Source organism: Typopeltis vanoorti, chromosome 10 (assembly GCF_054136105.1).
Source record: "Typopeltis vanoorti isolate ZY-2024b chromosome 10, IOZ_Tvanoo_1.0, whole genome shotgun sequence".
Taxonomy (NCBI): Eukaryota; Metazoa; Arthropoda; class Arachnida; order Uropygi; family Thelyphonidae; genus Typopeltis; species Typopeltis vanoorti.
Window position 1 is genome coordinate 119,262,436 of NC_143558.1, and position 13,269 is coordinate 119,275,704.

Here is a 13,269-nt window from a genome sequence, read left to right on the forward strand (position 1 = left end):
GCTTCCTCGGTGAGAGGGTTCTGCACCATGTCCTTCCAGTTCTCTCTGGTGGCTTTCCTTTTTGTTTCTGCATGTCCATGATCTTATATTTTCAAGCCGTGTCCTTCTTTTTTTGCCTCTTGATCTTTTTCCCATATTTTTTCTTTTTAAAACTGTTAGTATTCTCTGTCCTGCTGAACCTCTCAGTACATGTCCTGCCAATCTCATCTTTCTCTGGATCATTTCCTGTAATAATCTGTAGGACATCTGTATTTGTCACATGTTCTGTCCATGAGATTTTCAGAGCTCTCCTATAGCACCACATTTAAAAGGCCATTATTTTGTTGAATTACTCTCCTTAAATATCCAGGTCTCGCTTCCATATGTGAAAACTGCCTATACTAATGTTTTCATCATTCTCTTGTCTCGATACCCAAATAAAGATCTGCCCAGAACTTCTGGGCAGATCTTTTCCAGAAGGCATCTTTAGCTACTATGGCTGTTCTTATTTTTATTTCTTTATCTTGCTTTCCATCTGCTGTAAAGTAGGTGTCTATAGGATCTGTATTATGTTATGTTCAATTTTCATATTGTTTATGAATAAAAATGACTCAGATCTTTTTGAGATTTTCATAAATTTGGCCATTTTTGCATTTATATCTAATCTAAACTCTTTACCTTCTTGAGTTAGTAAGCTGCAGTAATTTGATTAATTTGTTTCTGTTTTCTGCTCTTAGAATGGTATCATCAGCAGATTGTTGTATTTTATACCATCGATACTAATTCCCATTTTTTGTTTTTCAGTTTTTCATCACTGTCTCACTATAGCTATTGAATAGATTTGGTGAAAGGATGCAACCTTGTCTGACTCCTTTTTATTTTCACTACAGAAGCCTCACAGTTAAACAGCTGCATTTTCTGTTTGGTGTAAATCATTTTTATAATCTTAAGTACATGATCATATGTGTCTAATTTATCTAGTATATTGAACATTTTATGTTTTACCTAGTCAAAGGCCTCCTGAAAGTCTATGAAGCATATGTAAATGTTCCTATTTCTTTCAAGTAATCTTCCTATTAGTATTTTCATTCCAGGATAGCATTAGTGGTTCCTATTCCTCTTGGGAATGGGTAGGGCTGCATTTTGGTATCATTGAAGACTATCTCTGCCCCCTACTTAAGATGGTATGGAGTTCGGTGATTAAGGTACTGGTTTTCAGATGATCTTGATGTAAGGGATATTTTGGATCTACACGGTTTGTCAAAGGTTTAGGATGATAAAGTGCTATCATTGGCAAAGCTATGGATAGGATTTGTAGTGATTGAAAGTAGGTCATTTTATGTAATACGAGAGAGAGAGAGAGGGTAGCCAAGAGAATGGAGCCCTGAGATGCCTCTATTGACATGATATGGTGAGCATCCAGGAGAGGAAACTTGCTATAGAGGATGGCAGGTATACCAAAAGAAGGCAGTTTGCAAAGCATATATGATTACTGTAAGAATGACCTCCATCTGAATTATACAGAAATAAGTAGTTATTTTAATGAAATACCCCGACCATTTTGATACTTATGGCTAACCATTGTATTTTGTTCTCAAATACAGTTCTTACTAGTTAAACTGTTTATTTATGGACATTGATTTTTTTGCACTTTTTTAGATAAAGTTTCTTAAGAGCAAAGAAGATTGTGTTATGATTCAAATGGGCGATCCTTTATCTGTTGAACGAGCAGTGTCTCATCTTAAAAATGCTGTTTTTTTTGGATCAAAGATGCAACTCGGGTAAGAAAGAATTTACTGCAAATGAATATTTGAAATGTTGAAACTCTAATAATGAAGATTTTGAAATGCGCTACTTATAATAAGTGTTGATAGAGACTAATTATTATAATAAAAACTAATAATACTATTTTTACTATGTTTTTATACAATATTTTCATAAAATTAGAAATATGAAGGATTGGTTTTTTTTTTTTAATTTTGTATTGCCATTTTCAAAGGTATTTTTGCCTATATAGCTCCTTATTAGTAAGTATGCAGTCTGCCAAATTTGCAGCTGTCATTTCTTGCAGGGACTTTAAGCCCCCCCCCTCCCCCCAATTTGGTTGAAAGGTGATGCATTGCACTCTCTATCAAACCAGAACCTAGCCATTTTATTTGATCTTTTTTATGCTAATGTTTAATTTAAAAAAAAAAAACTGTCATTAGTTGTGAAAGACATCTACAGTTGTCATTGACTCATGAAATACTTTGTAGATATGGTACATGTGCTGCATAAAATGAGGGTGTGGTCCCACTTTGTTCACAGCTAAGTAGTGAAGAATGTGGATAACTAGTCCATTCATATATAAAATATTGATAAGGCAGGAATGCTGAACCTCCAAGAAAACATTCCATGAAGGCATATTGTGGGTTTCTTTAAGGGGCAATGTTTGAATTAATATCTATCTTTTACTTCAAACACAAAAGTGTAAACTGATGCATTTTGGAATACCTAGTTTACATGATTGAAAGCTTTTGTATAATTAAAGGACAGTATTTCAGGATGTGATTGTTTTCAATGCTCCAGTTTCTGCAGGGGTATGTTAAAAAGTAATGTCTTTTATGTTGTCTTATTGTTTTTAACATGACACATTCAATTGCTTCCATTTAGTTTGTAGCCAATTCAAGGTGGGGCTGAAATACCATGTTAATATTATTTAATGTCAAAAGATGGGCTAGTAAAACAGAAGTACCTTAGAAGGTGAGACATCAGAAACCACAAGTAATAAAAATTGAAATAACTGCATTGTTTTTGTATGAAATTCTTATGAATAAAAAAAATATCACTTGAAATCATTAGACAACCTTGCATGATAATGCTACACCACAGCATTCACTATGAATTTTTTAAACATACTACTTCTGGCTTATCAAATTATTTTTTTTTAATATCATCCTAGAGAAAAACGTTCATCTGTAGGCCAGAATTAAATACACCTAACCCTCAGTTTACAATGTAATTGAATTGAAAAAGTGAGTTTATAGTGTGATTTATTATGCTTACATATTTGTTGTGTATCTGTATATAAAATAGTTACATTTTTGTTCCTTAATGGTTATTGAGGAACTTCGCATTTTCTATGCATATGTAGTTGTCAAGTTCCCTAATTTTCTGTTGACTACTTTTATAGAACCAATTCAGAGTTAGGTGTATAGTTTTTGTTTTCCAACTTATAGTAATTTTATTTTGATTTATTTTATTTTTTTTTAGGTATTCAAAGCAAGCATTTCTCAATGATGTTCAACAACCTTTTGAATTACCTGATGGAACTCCATCCTTTAAAGATTACATGGGAAATCGAAATAATCGGTTCACAAATCCTGATTCTGCTGGGAAAAATCGCATTCAACCCCCATCCAGAATACTTCATTTTTTTAACAGCCCTCCTAATATAACAGAAGAGGAAATGAAGAAGGTATGAAAAGCTAAGTTGACTAATAACATCCTTCAAATATTTTCTTTTTTATATATAAATCTATAAATAGGCATAAACAGTGGTTATCATGAATATTGTAATTTTCCTCTCTCTGTTTAAAAATCCAACTATATTACTTCACTAGAAGTAAAATAGCTGGATTTTTTTTTTTAAATGAAAATTTACAGGAAAGTTTTGCAAGTTCCTAGGAAATAACATATGTATTATGTAAGATTTCTCCCTTCACAGTGTGTTCATGATTTTGCTCGCACAAGGATACAGAGCTGAGAGAAAATTCATGCCATGCACATGGGCAGGAGTTGGCAGGTGAAAGAGAGAATATTTTTTTTTTGAATAGCTAGAGATTGTAGTCTTCTGGAATATTAAATAAGAAAAGGTGGGATAGCTGGTTTCATGGATTAATAGTGTATCTTTGCCAGTTTTGTGTGGGTTTAGCAGAAATGGAGAAGGATAAATGTGGGTTCTGAACAGCTCTTATCAAGTTATCTGCAGTTGCTGCACCACTCCAAATGTCACAGCACTACTTGGGCAAATTTGAGAATTGTATACAGGAAGTGAATGGGTGAAATGTAACATCTTGAGTGGAAAAGGATGTGTTTTTTAGAAGGTGAGAATACCTTAGAAGTAATGTTTATGTCAGAAAAGGGAAGTGATATGAGTATTATAAGTGGAGAAGATCTAAGGTTGTTTTGAGCATTGAACTAGGCTGTCAGCTTCCCATTGAAGGCTGTATGGAGATACATTTTTTTAATAACAACTATCCTTTTTTGTTGTTGTATTTCTTAGTTTATATAAATCAGATACCCTGCTCTTTTTCAGGCCTCTAGTTATGCAGTAATCTCGGACTGGACAATAGATTTCATCTCACACCCAAAAACAATTACGAACATCAATACTGTGGGATTTGAACTTTTAGCCATTGGACTTGTTGGCGAGTCAATCACTCTCCCAAGAAGGCTGATTTAGGACACTAGTTTTAGAAATTTGAATTTTTGGTTTTGTGTACTAATGAGTAAGAGGAATCAAATGTGGTGCCATTAGCTAGATTATCAGTTGAAAAAGATTATTCTGTCCACTATCGATAGGATTTGAAGTCTGAAAGAAGCTCAGACTTTTCTCCTATTCATACATGAATAGGAGAAAAGCAAATCAGAGCATTAAATATTCCAGCATTAGCAAGAAAATAGGAAGGAAAAAAAGCTATTGCATGTTGAGGAAATCTAGTTTATTAACCATTATGTTGTGTATAGATTGAACAGTTGATTTATGTTCTTGTCTGTTTCATAGTATATATATGTACTTTGTTTATACATGAATGACAGCAGTACATGCTCTATGTTAATATTCATTTTCATATTTGTTGAAATTTCAGGTATTTGAGGATGCTGAAGTAACTCCTCCAAAAAGTGTTAAGCTGTTCCAGTCCAAGAGTAAGTCATTTCCCTAACACTAAAATAATACTTTCTGGAATTTCTGTCATTTCATAATTGGTGGGTCCACTACTTATTCAGAGTTGCCTCAGATTGTAAAAAGGAGCTTGCAGACAACCCTGCAAAATATTGCAAATCTAATTCAGAGATGACTTGCTAATCCTTTACCCTGGCAGGGCTGCTGATTTTAGTTGAAAAAGTTATTGTAAATAAATAAAAAAAAATTTATTATTTGTTCTTGGTTAAATGTTCTGATTTGAAATACTAGTCTACAAAGTGGCAGTGTCTGTGGAAATGGTCTATACTTTCATTGCAATAGGCTACCAGAAGGGAGGGGGGAATTATGAAGTTAGACTAGTTGCTAACTGGAATAACCTTGGCCTGTTTTTCCCCTAGCTGGTTCTTCAGTTACTTTATCTTCTTTGCCAATGGCATGAGAGTTCTTTTTTCCTGAAAATAGAGGTTTTTGGATAGGTTTTGATTTAAATATAACAATTTTATGGTTATATTTAATCCTTTAAATATAACCATATTTAAAGGATTAAATATTATCTGATGGAACTCCATCCTTTAAAGATTACATGGGAAATTGAAATAATCGGTTCACAAATCCTGATTCTGCTGGGAAAAATCGCATTCAACCCCCATCCAGAATACTTCATTTTTTAACAACCCTCCTAATATAACAGAAGAGGAAATGAAATACTAGTCTACAAAGTGGACTTTGTGTACTAACGAGTACACAAATATTAGTAAATAAAAACCACAAATAAATGTGGTTTTTATTTAGTCATAAAAACCACATTTTTATGACTAAATTCATTCATCACTAAAGGTATGAATAGGGGATATTTTTACTTATTTTGAATGAAATTATGCATATACATAATTTGCATGCATCTTTATAAAAAACAATACTGACTGCAATACATGTAATTACATGGCTATTCTAAAGGAAATTGAACCCCTTAGTGCAGGGTTTCTGAAACTTGCTAAAGTGGAGCCCTAAGCAAGCAAAATTTTTTTGCGTAATCCTCAGAACTCAATCTTTAAAATAAACATAGGGAAAAAAAGGAAGAAATCAATAAACACTCACTATTTTACAATTTGGTGCTCTGTAAATTTAAAAAATTTAAGTTGACTACAGTGCATTTGTTTTTAAAAGTCTGGTATGATGGACTTTTAGCATCATCATTTTCTGCAATTATCCTGTTTCTGTATTTAGTTTTAGTAGCTGCATATAGTGTGAACATCTTTTCAAAGATATGTTCAAACTTCAAAACTTGAACAGCAATTTCTGAGTATTTCTCACATAAGTCAATCCAAAATGTTGCAAATTTGCTTACTTTTAATTTGGCTTTCAATTCATAGTTAATTGAAATTTCTATTAGCTGCTGCCATAACTTAGAATAAGCATTGGATAAATCCTATTGGGAAAATGATTACTCACAGTTTCTATCGACAGCACGGACAACACGGTAGAATGAATACAAAGTACGATAAAGTGAATGGGAATATAAACCTTAAACTCAGCCCCAAAATCTCTGGCTATTTCTTGCTATAAAATTTTACATTTGCATGATGGACTGCTTGCAAAAAATAGTTGTAAATATTGCATTCAATTAAGTTTTTTAAAAAAGCGAATGTAAATATTTGGATCCTGCTTTGGGAAACCCTGCCTTAGAGTATATAGTTTTGTATATAGTATAGTACTGTGAAAATGTAACATTGCAATAGTTCTATTTATATTTTTTTGTTAAATGACAATCAATCCTTTAGGTGAACGAAGCTCTTCTGGATTATTAGAGTTTGATGGTGTATCAGAAGCAATTGAAGGTCTCATTACATGCAATCACACACCACTTCCAAATCCAAGTAAGTTATTTATTTTGTTAGTATCTATTTACTATGTTCTTTCTTTCTTCCTGAAATATACTGGCTTTTGGATAGGTATCGATTTAAATGCAACAATTCAATGGTTATATACAACTACTATGTGTAAAATTACATTGCACATCCTTTATACACATCAAAAGATATTTAAGACTCACTAGTTTCATATTTGGAGATATGAATTTCAAATTCATATCTCCAAATCTACTTTGGGGTAAATAATAAACAACATTTAGCAAGGACAAATGAGTCGGTTCTTACAGATTATACATATGAGTAAAAAAATAACGTATGTAAAGCAGTTTTGAAAGGAATTACAGGTAAATGTAAACTTAAGAAACATGCAGCGAATCATTTTCAATTTACAACAAATAATGGAGAAATTGTGGGAATATAACATCAGTACTTACGTTGTTTTTTTTTTTAAACCTGGAAAAAGGTACCATAGTCTCCACCTGCAATCAACCCAAGTCTCAAAATGTTAAATGGAAAATTCCAGAAATAAATAATTTATAATTACATTGGCAAAGTGGATATTAGAGCCAACATTATTTCAAAGCCGAATGTTTATAGTGTAATATAAGCTTATAAGCTATCTCGTAAGCTTATAATGTAATATAAGCTTACGAGAATACAACATCCCAGAGTTGCCTTAGCTATTAAGTAGAAGTAGTGTAAGCTAAGGCAACGCAAGGATGCCGAATCTCATAAACTCCCAGGTCAACTTACAAAACTTTTATAGTTTCTAGAAACGTTTGGCTTTGAAATAATGTTGGATCTAATATCCAGTTTGCTTATGTAATTTTACATTGCTGAAATGAAGCCATATGGCTCTTTATTTTAGTAATAGACAATTCATAAGTTTTAAATTGCACGCTGTCTGAGTAGTTCTCGGTTATCAGATCGACTGTTGCGGTATCGTAGTGCTTGTGTTCAAGCAACCCTTATTTTACTTAATATTAGCCTTAAATCACGAGTAATGATGCTGGCAATTCAGATATGCCAAAGAGAATGCGTAAAGTGCTTCCTAAAAGTGAAAAGGGTGAAAGTTCTCAACTTTATAAAATAATGATAATAATAATAATAATAAAATGTATGCTGAGGTTGCTAAGATTTCATTCACATAACTTTTATTACAGTATATTGTTATAATTGTTCTATTTTATTGCTTTTAATCTCATACTGTGCCTAATTTATAAATTAAACCCTATCATGGTTATGTATAGGGTTCGGTACTATCTGCGGATAAGGGGACTACTGTATATCACAAAGGTACCCAGATGAAGGGTTTTTCAAAATCCTATAATTATATGGGGCAAATGTAAGGGTGCATGCTATATCACTCTTATTCATCATGTATATGGATTGCATTATTTTTTAATGGAAGATTCTCTAAAGAACGAAAAAAATTCAGTTATTTTAAGGTAGTTTTTAGGTGATTCTGGCAAATTAAATATATGGAAATAAACAACAGAATAAGCAAAGCATTTTGGTAAGCCATTTGAATAAATTTATATGTAAGAGAAATTAGCCATACAAAAAACAGTATACAAGATATATTCAAACCATTTATGGTTTGTGAAAGATGGATCTCAAGAGTTAGGTTAGAAATAGTACTTGAACCACAGATATGAGAGTTCAATTTAGAAGCCTGAACAAATATCAATTGCAGTCATATTAAAGATAAAGCCTGGCATTGATGGCTTTGTTGATGTGTTCTTTTTTGAAGAAATAGAAACCCAATCATACTTAGTTTCCTTTATGGGCTCTGCTTTTCTTGAGAAAGCTATTTTGTTTACCTTTCAGGTGTATTGCTAGGCTGATTAACCAGTACTGCATTATTGACCATGCAGTGATATGTGTTGCTGTTTCTCAAGCAGATTTTTTTTTTTTTTTCTTAATTTATCAATACGAGAGAAAACTAGCCACACTTCTATTCTGATGTTATTGTTGGCTTGTGTGCAGGAAATTACCACCATTTAAGTTTATCAAAGCTCAATTCAAAAATCAGTTGTTGATCATTCAAAATGTTTACATCAATTGTTTGTATTATCTTGAAGTCCTGCTACATTTGGAGTACTTATAATAATAATAAGCCATAAGGTAATTTTTAAGATGTTCACTGATCAGTTCTCAGCTACATTGCATGCTATAGAAGTGTATTTTATGTGCAATACTTTCTGTTGAAAGCCTTATTGAGATATCACATTATATATTGCTGTTTTTTATTATTCAAGATATGATTTGCATTTCTTTATTAGCACTGATTTTGAAATATTAATGCTATGGTAACAGATGAAGTGAACAAATTGCTGTAGTCAGCTGTAACAATGTGTGTTTAGCTTAGTGACAGTACCTGGTCCATAAGTGCAGACTTTTTCCAGTTAAGAGATTCTAATTAGTACATAATCAGTGTTACAGCTAGCTATAGCGATTTGTTCACTTCCTCAATGTCAACATAGTATTAATATTTCAAAACCAGTGCTATAAAGAAATGCAAATCATATCTTGAATTTTAATTTTTTTTTAAAAAAGCAATATAATAATGCTGTGCTTATTTTATCTTTATTAATGTTTTTTTTTTCTCCTCTTAATAGATGGGAAGTTTCCATATGTTCTCAAGCTGTGTTTTTCATCATCTGGCTCTCGTTTCTAAAATGAGATGAATGTGACTCTCTTCTACTCATGAATTTTTTTATTTGTAGAATATTCAGTGAAATTTACAAATTTGTATGGTGTGTAGAAGATGTAGAAATATCTTTCCACAAAAGTTTTTAAATCACTTGTACGACATAACTTGTCTTCATTGCTCGTGTATATCACATTCATGGATTTGCTCACAATTAGGTGTTGTATGTTAGTTACTTTAAAGGTGTAAAAAAAAAAAAAAATCATTAAACATTACTAATGAGATTAGCATTTCATTCTTTTAAGGAACCAAGTTTTCTAGTTCACCTCTTCTGCAAGTGACACGTAACTTCAATCCCGAAGTCAAGAAAAGAGTATCTATCCATTCTACCCTAATTAGAATCACTGTGTTATATCTATGGCACTTATGTAATGTATGGATTATACTTAATAAACAACTAAGTTACAGGAGACTTAATTACATTGAAAAATAGCTATCATATCACTTCATTATTTAAATCACGATGATTGTAACATTCCTTTCAAATTCATTATAAAAATTTTGAGTGAAATATAACGTGTACTTCAGAACATTGGTAGTAGCTTTTTCTAAGGGTAATGAATAGCAAACGAATTCAGATTCTACTGTTCATTCGTTTAACCCATTATGGGTATGGCTGTTTCAAAAATGAGCACATTGATTACCAAGTATTTCCTCACTTTCTCTTCAAACAACTTGTTACTAATCAGCATTTTTTATTTTTTTCATCCCTAATGTACAGCAGATGTGGGCTTTGTACGACTGTGAACAGCTGCTCAGGAGACATGTAGCACAAGAAAGAAAATAGGTCTAAGAGGCTTGGAAAATTTGGATATGCAGGTTGGCATGATAATACCTGATTTTGTTTGAGGAGCTGCAGTTTATCAAACAGAATAAGGAATTTAATATCCAAGATTCCACAAAATTTGCACTGAACTGATGATTTCTTCTATCCACTGAAGAATGACATTAAGATGATTTACAGTTACAGATCATTTGTCTCAGCAGCACGAGATTTTATGTGAGGAGGAATAATGAACTATTATCAGCAAATCAGTGCAATGTGTAGTCTGTGAGAACACACTAGACAACAGGTTTTGTGCAATGGTATGGAACTGAGAAATTCATTTTTATTAGCATTAACCAGGCTTTGAAAGAAAATCAAGGTATTGCTTGCATTTTGCATGGCTAATATCCAGTAGTATGATATGCATAACTCTAAATATATAGTAGAATCCACAAGAGGAGAAAGAACGATTTCGATAGTTGTTTAATTGTACTTATGTTCCTGTTTTGGAAGAAGTTAATTGCAGCTCTCTAGCTTTCAGTATTAATGTTATAGGGTGTGGAGAATAGGAGTTGGCTCTTTGGCATTAATGCCTGAATCTTACAGAATTTCCTGTACGTTAAATTATTAATTCAAGAAATGTAACCATATATTGCTGAGATCTGTCTATATATATTACCATTATGCACCTTGTTACCAAAGGTTGTAGAATGATACAATATCCAACCTTTATGAACTTTGCATTTATGCTATGGGTGGCAAGTACTTCATTTGAAAAAGGGAAGGCAAATAAACCTAAACTTATTTTAACAGTATGACAATACTTAATGTATTAAATTAGAAAAAGGTGTTTATTAACTGGCTTCATAACTTTTACCAGTATATTACAACTAAATTAAGATGTTTATTAATTAGCTTATATTTCACTGGATTTCAAACCAGCATCTTTAGTACCCAAATGTTAGCTCACATGCAGATGAATAAGCAAAATTCTTCCATCATTACGATGTTTCCTTGATCTTGAGAAGAATAAAAGCACCATATTTATATCTAGTTTTTCCAAATAATCAAGTTTGTGTTTCCTGCATGAGTTACTAGTAGTTACTACTTATTACTACTAATAATAATAAGCACATGAAACTATCCCAATTGCAACTGTCGTGCACCATATGGAAATGAACAGCAGTACAGTGGGTAGGTATGATGTCCAGCATTCACCCCATGGTAGTCACACTGCATAATATCCAAATATATTCCAAAAAAGCAAATTTGATAAGTAATGAAGTACACATTAAAAGCAATAAAAATTACATAATAGATAAATCAGTTATTTGATTATAGGGTCAATTAAGAATAAAATATTAATTTCTGCCAGTTCCTTACCAAGTGGATAATTGACCACTTGCAGGTCTGTAAACTTGTTGGAAGTGACCATAAGCAGTACCTCACTTACAGGACCTGGTCTGAGATGCATTCAACTTAGGCTGTTAAAATGTAGTTTTGCAAAAATATCAAGTTTGCTTGAATTTTGTGGCCATGTAGTGACATATCTCATATCTGATGTGTGGAGGAAAATACACTGGTGCACATGGCAAGAGAAATCTCATAGGTGATCTGTCAGTTGGTCAACTTGATGTTTGGAGTAGTTACTGTAACTGTAAAATACTAAAATGAAACAATTCTGATTATAGTGAAACATTTTCAAGAGAAATTCAAACAGGAGTACATGTCATTACCTGAAGTAGAAAAAGCAATCAAAAACTTGAAATGTGTTAATTTATGATGGCATTCATAACTCTATATCTGAGCATTTCTTTGACCTGAAATACATGAATAGGATGAAAACTTGGAAATTTATTGATACTATATTAATAATAAATCTAAATCATGTGGTGCTGTAATAGTAGCCTGAACACCACTTTGCATATCAGGAATTTCACTGTCAGTTGAACTGCTGATATTTGTCTCTTCTTGGGAAATACTGAGATGCCTATGACAAGTTTATAGCATTTGAAGAGGGATAATGAACTGTTGTAATAGTAATGGTACTTAGCCAAAAATGGATGTACTTACAATTTTGTTTACCAAAACTGAAATTGCATGTTTTAATAAATCATCAATATTAAATTCCATACAGAGCAAATATAAGCCCCAGAATGAAACTGTTGTCTTGCCTATATCCAGTCTTGCTATTTATTAACTCTTGCTCTGGCTGACTGGGATATGGAAAAGAAGATATTCTAATACAAATGTGTAAGAATTAAGCTGCGAATTTTTTGTATTTCTTTTCCAGTGGTGGCTACTGAATGTACATATACATGTATGAATTTTAAATGTTAATTTCCTTCTCATTCTAATTATTAGTTTGGTCCTGACTCAAAAATCTTAAATACACATTGCATGTACTGTAAGAGACATACAATATGAATAATTAAACTGTTCTATGACCAAGATGGTAAGTGGTCTGTGGAATGCTCTTGATTGACAGTAGACTATGGGTTTGGTTGCAGGGAGAAAAAAAAAAGGGGGGGGGGGGTATGATTATGACTGGTGCAGAAAAAATATTTCTGCATTCTGTCATCTGGTGACAATGCCCTAAACCACATCCTTAACACTTTCTTAGCCAATGGCTACAAATCCCCCCCCCCCCTTTCATAACAAAGATTACACTAAATTCATCACCATTCTCTATATCTGGGGCACCTCTGAAAAGTTAACCAATATCTTAAAAAAATATGACCTGACTTCTTGTTACACACGATATAAAAAAGGATGCTGTGTTAATGAGATGTGGTTTAAAAGATAGTGTTCTATCTAGACCAGTGATGGCGAACCTTTTTACCCAGGTGTGTCAAACTTTTTTTTTTTACATAATCATAGATGGTGACTTATATTAGGCTATTTATTTAATAGGATATTGATATAAAATCTATGAATTTATATTATACAATTAATTTAATAAACTGAAATTACAAACATATTACATTTAATGACTTTTCTGTTGCTGACTACTGGTAGAAAGTGCTTTCAATGA

At 32.3% G+C, this 13,269-nt stretch overlaps 2 protein-coding genes across 2 annotated transcripts in view; one reads left to right on the forward strand and one right to left on the reverse strand.

Moving 5' to 3' along the window:
• LOC150102737 (heterogeneous nuclear ribonucleoprotein L-like) overlaps positions 1–9,879 on the forward strand; it is a 61,552-nt gene extending 51,673 nt beyond the window's left edge. Inside the window, exons 10-14 of the mRNA XM_090399641.1 lie at positions 1,639–1,760; positions 3,232–3,436; positions 4,830–4,887; positions 6,667–6,762; positions 9,378–9,879. Coding sequence (XP_090255767.1) covers positions 1,639–1,760; positions 3,232–3,436; positions 4,830–4,887; positions 6,667–6,762; positions 9,378–9,436 — 540 coding nt within the window. The 3' untranslated portion in view covers positions 9,437–9,879. The remainder of the gene's footprint in view (positions 1–1,638; positions 1,761–3,231; positions 3,437–4,829; positions 4,888–6,666; positions 6,763–9,377) is intronic.
• A 1,076-nt stretch (positions 9,880–10,955) lies between these two features.
• LOC150102738 (ubiquitin ligase substrate adapter ZNRD2-like) overlaps positions 10,956–13,269 on the reverse strand; it is a 77,866-nt gene continuing 75,552 nt past the window's right edge. The window contains exon 6 of the transcript XR_016548935.1: positions 10,956–11,900. The gene's annotated coding sequence lies outside the window, so the exon portion shown is untranslated. The remainder of the gene's footprint in view (positions 11,901–13,269) is intronic.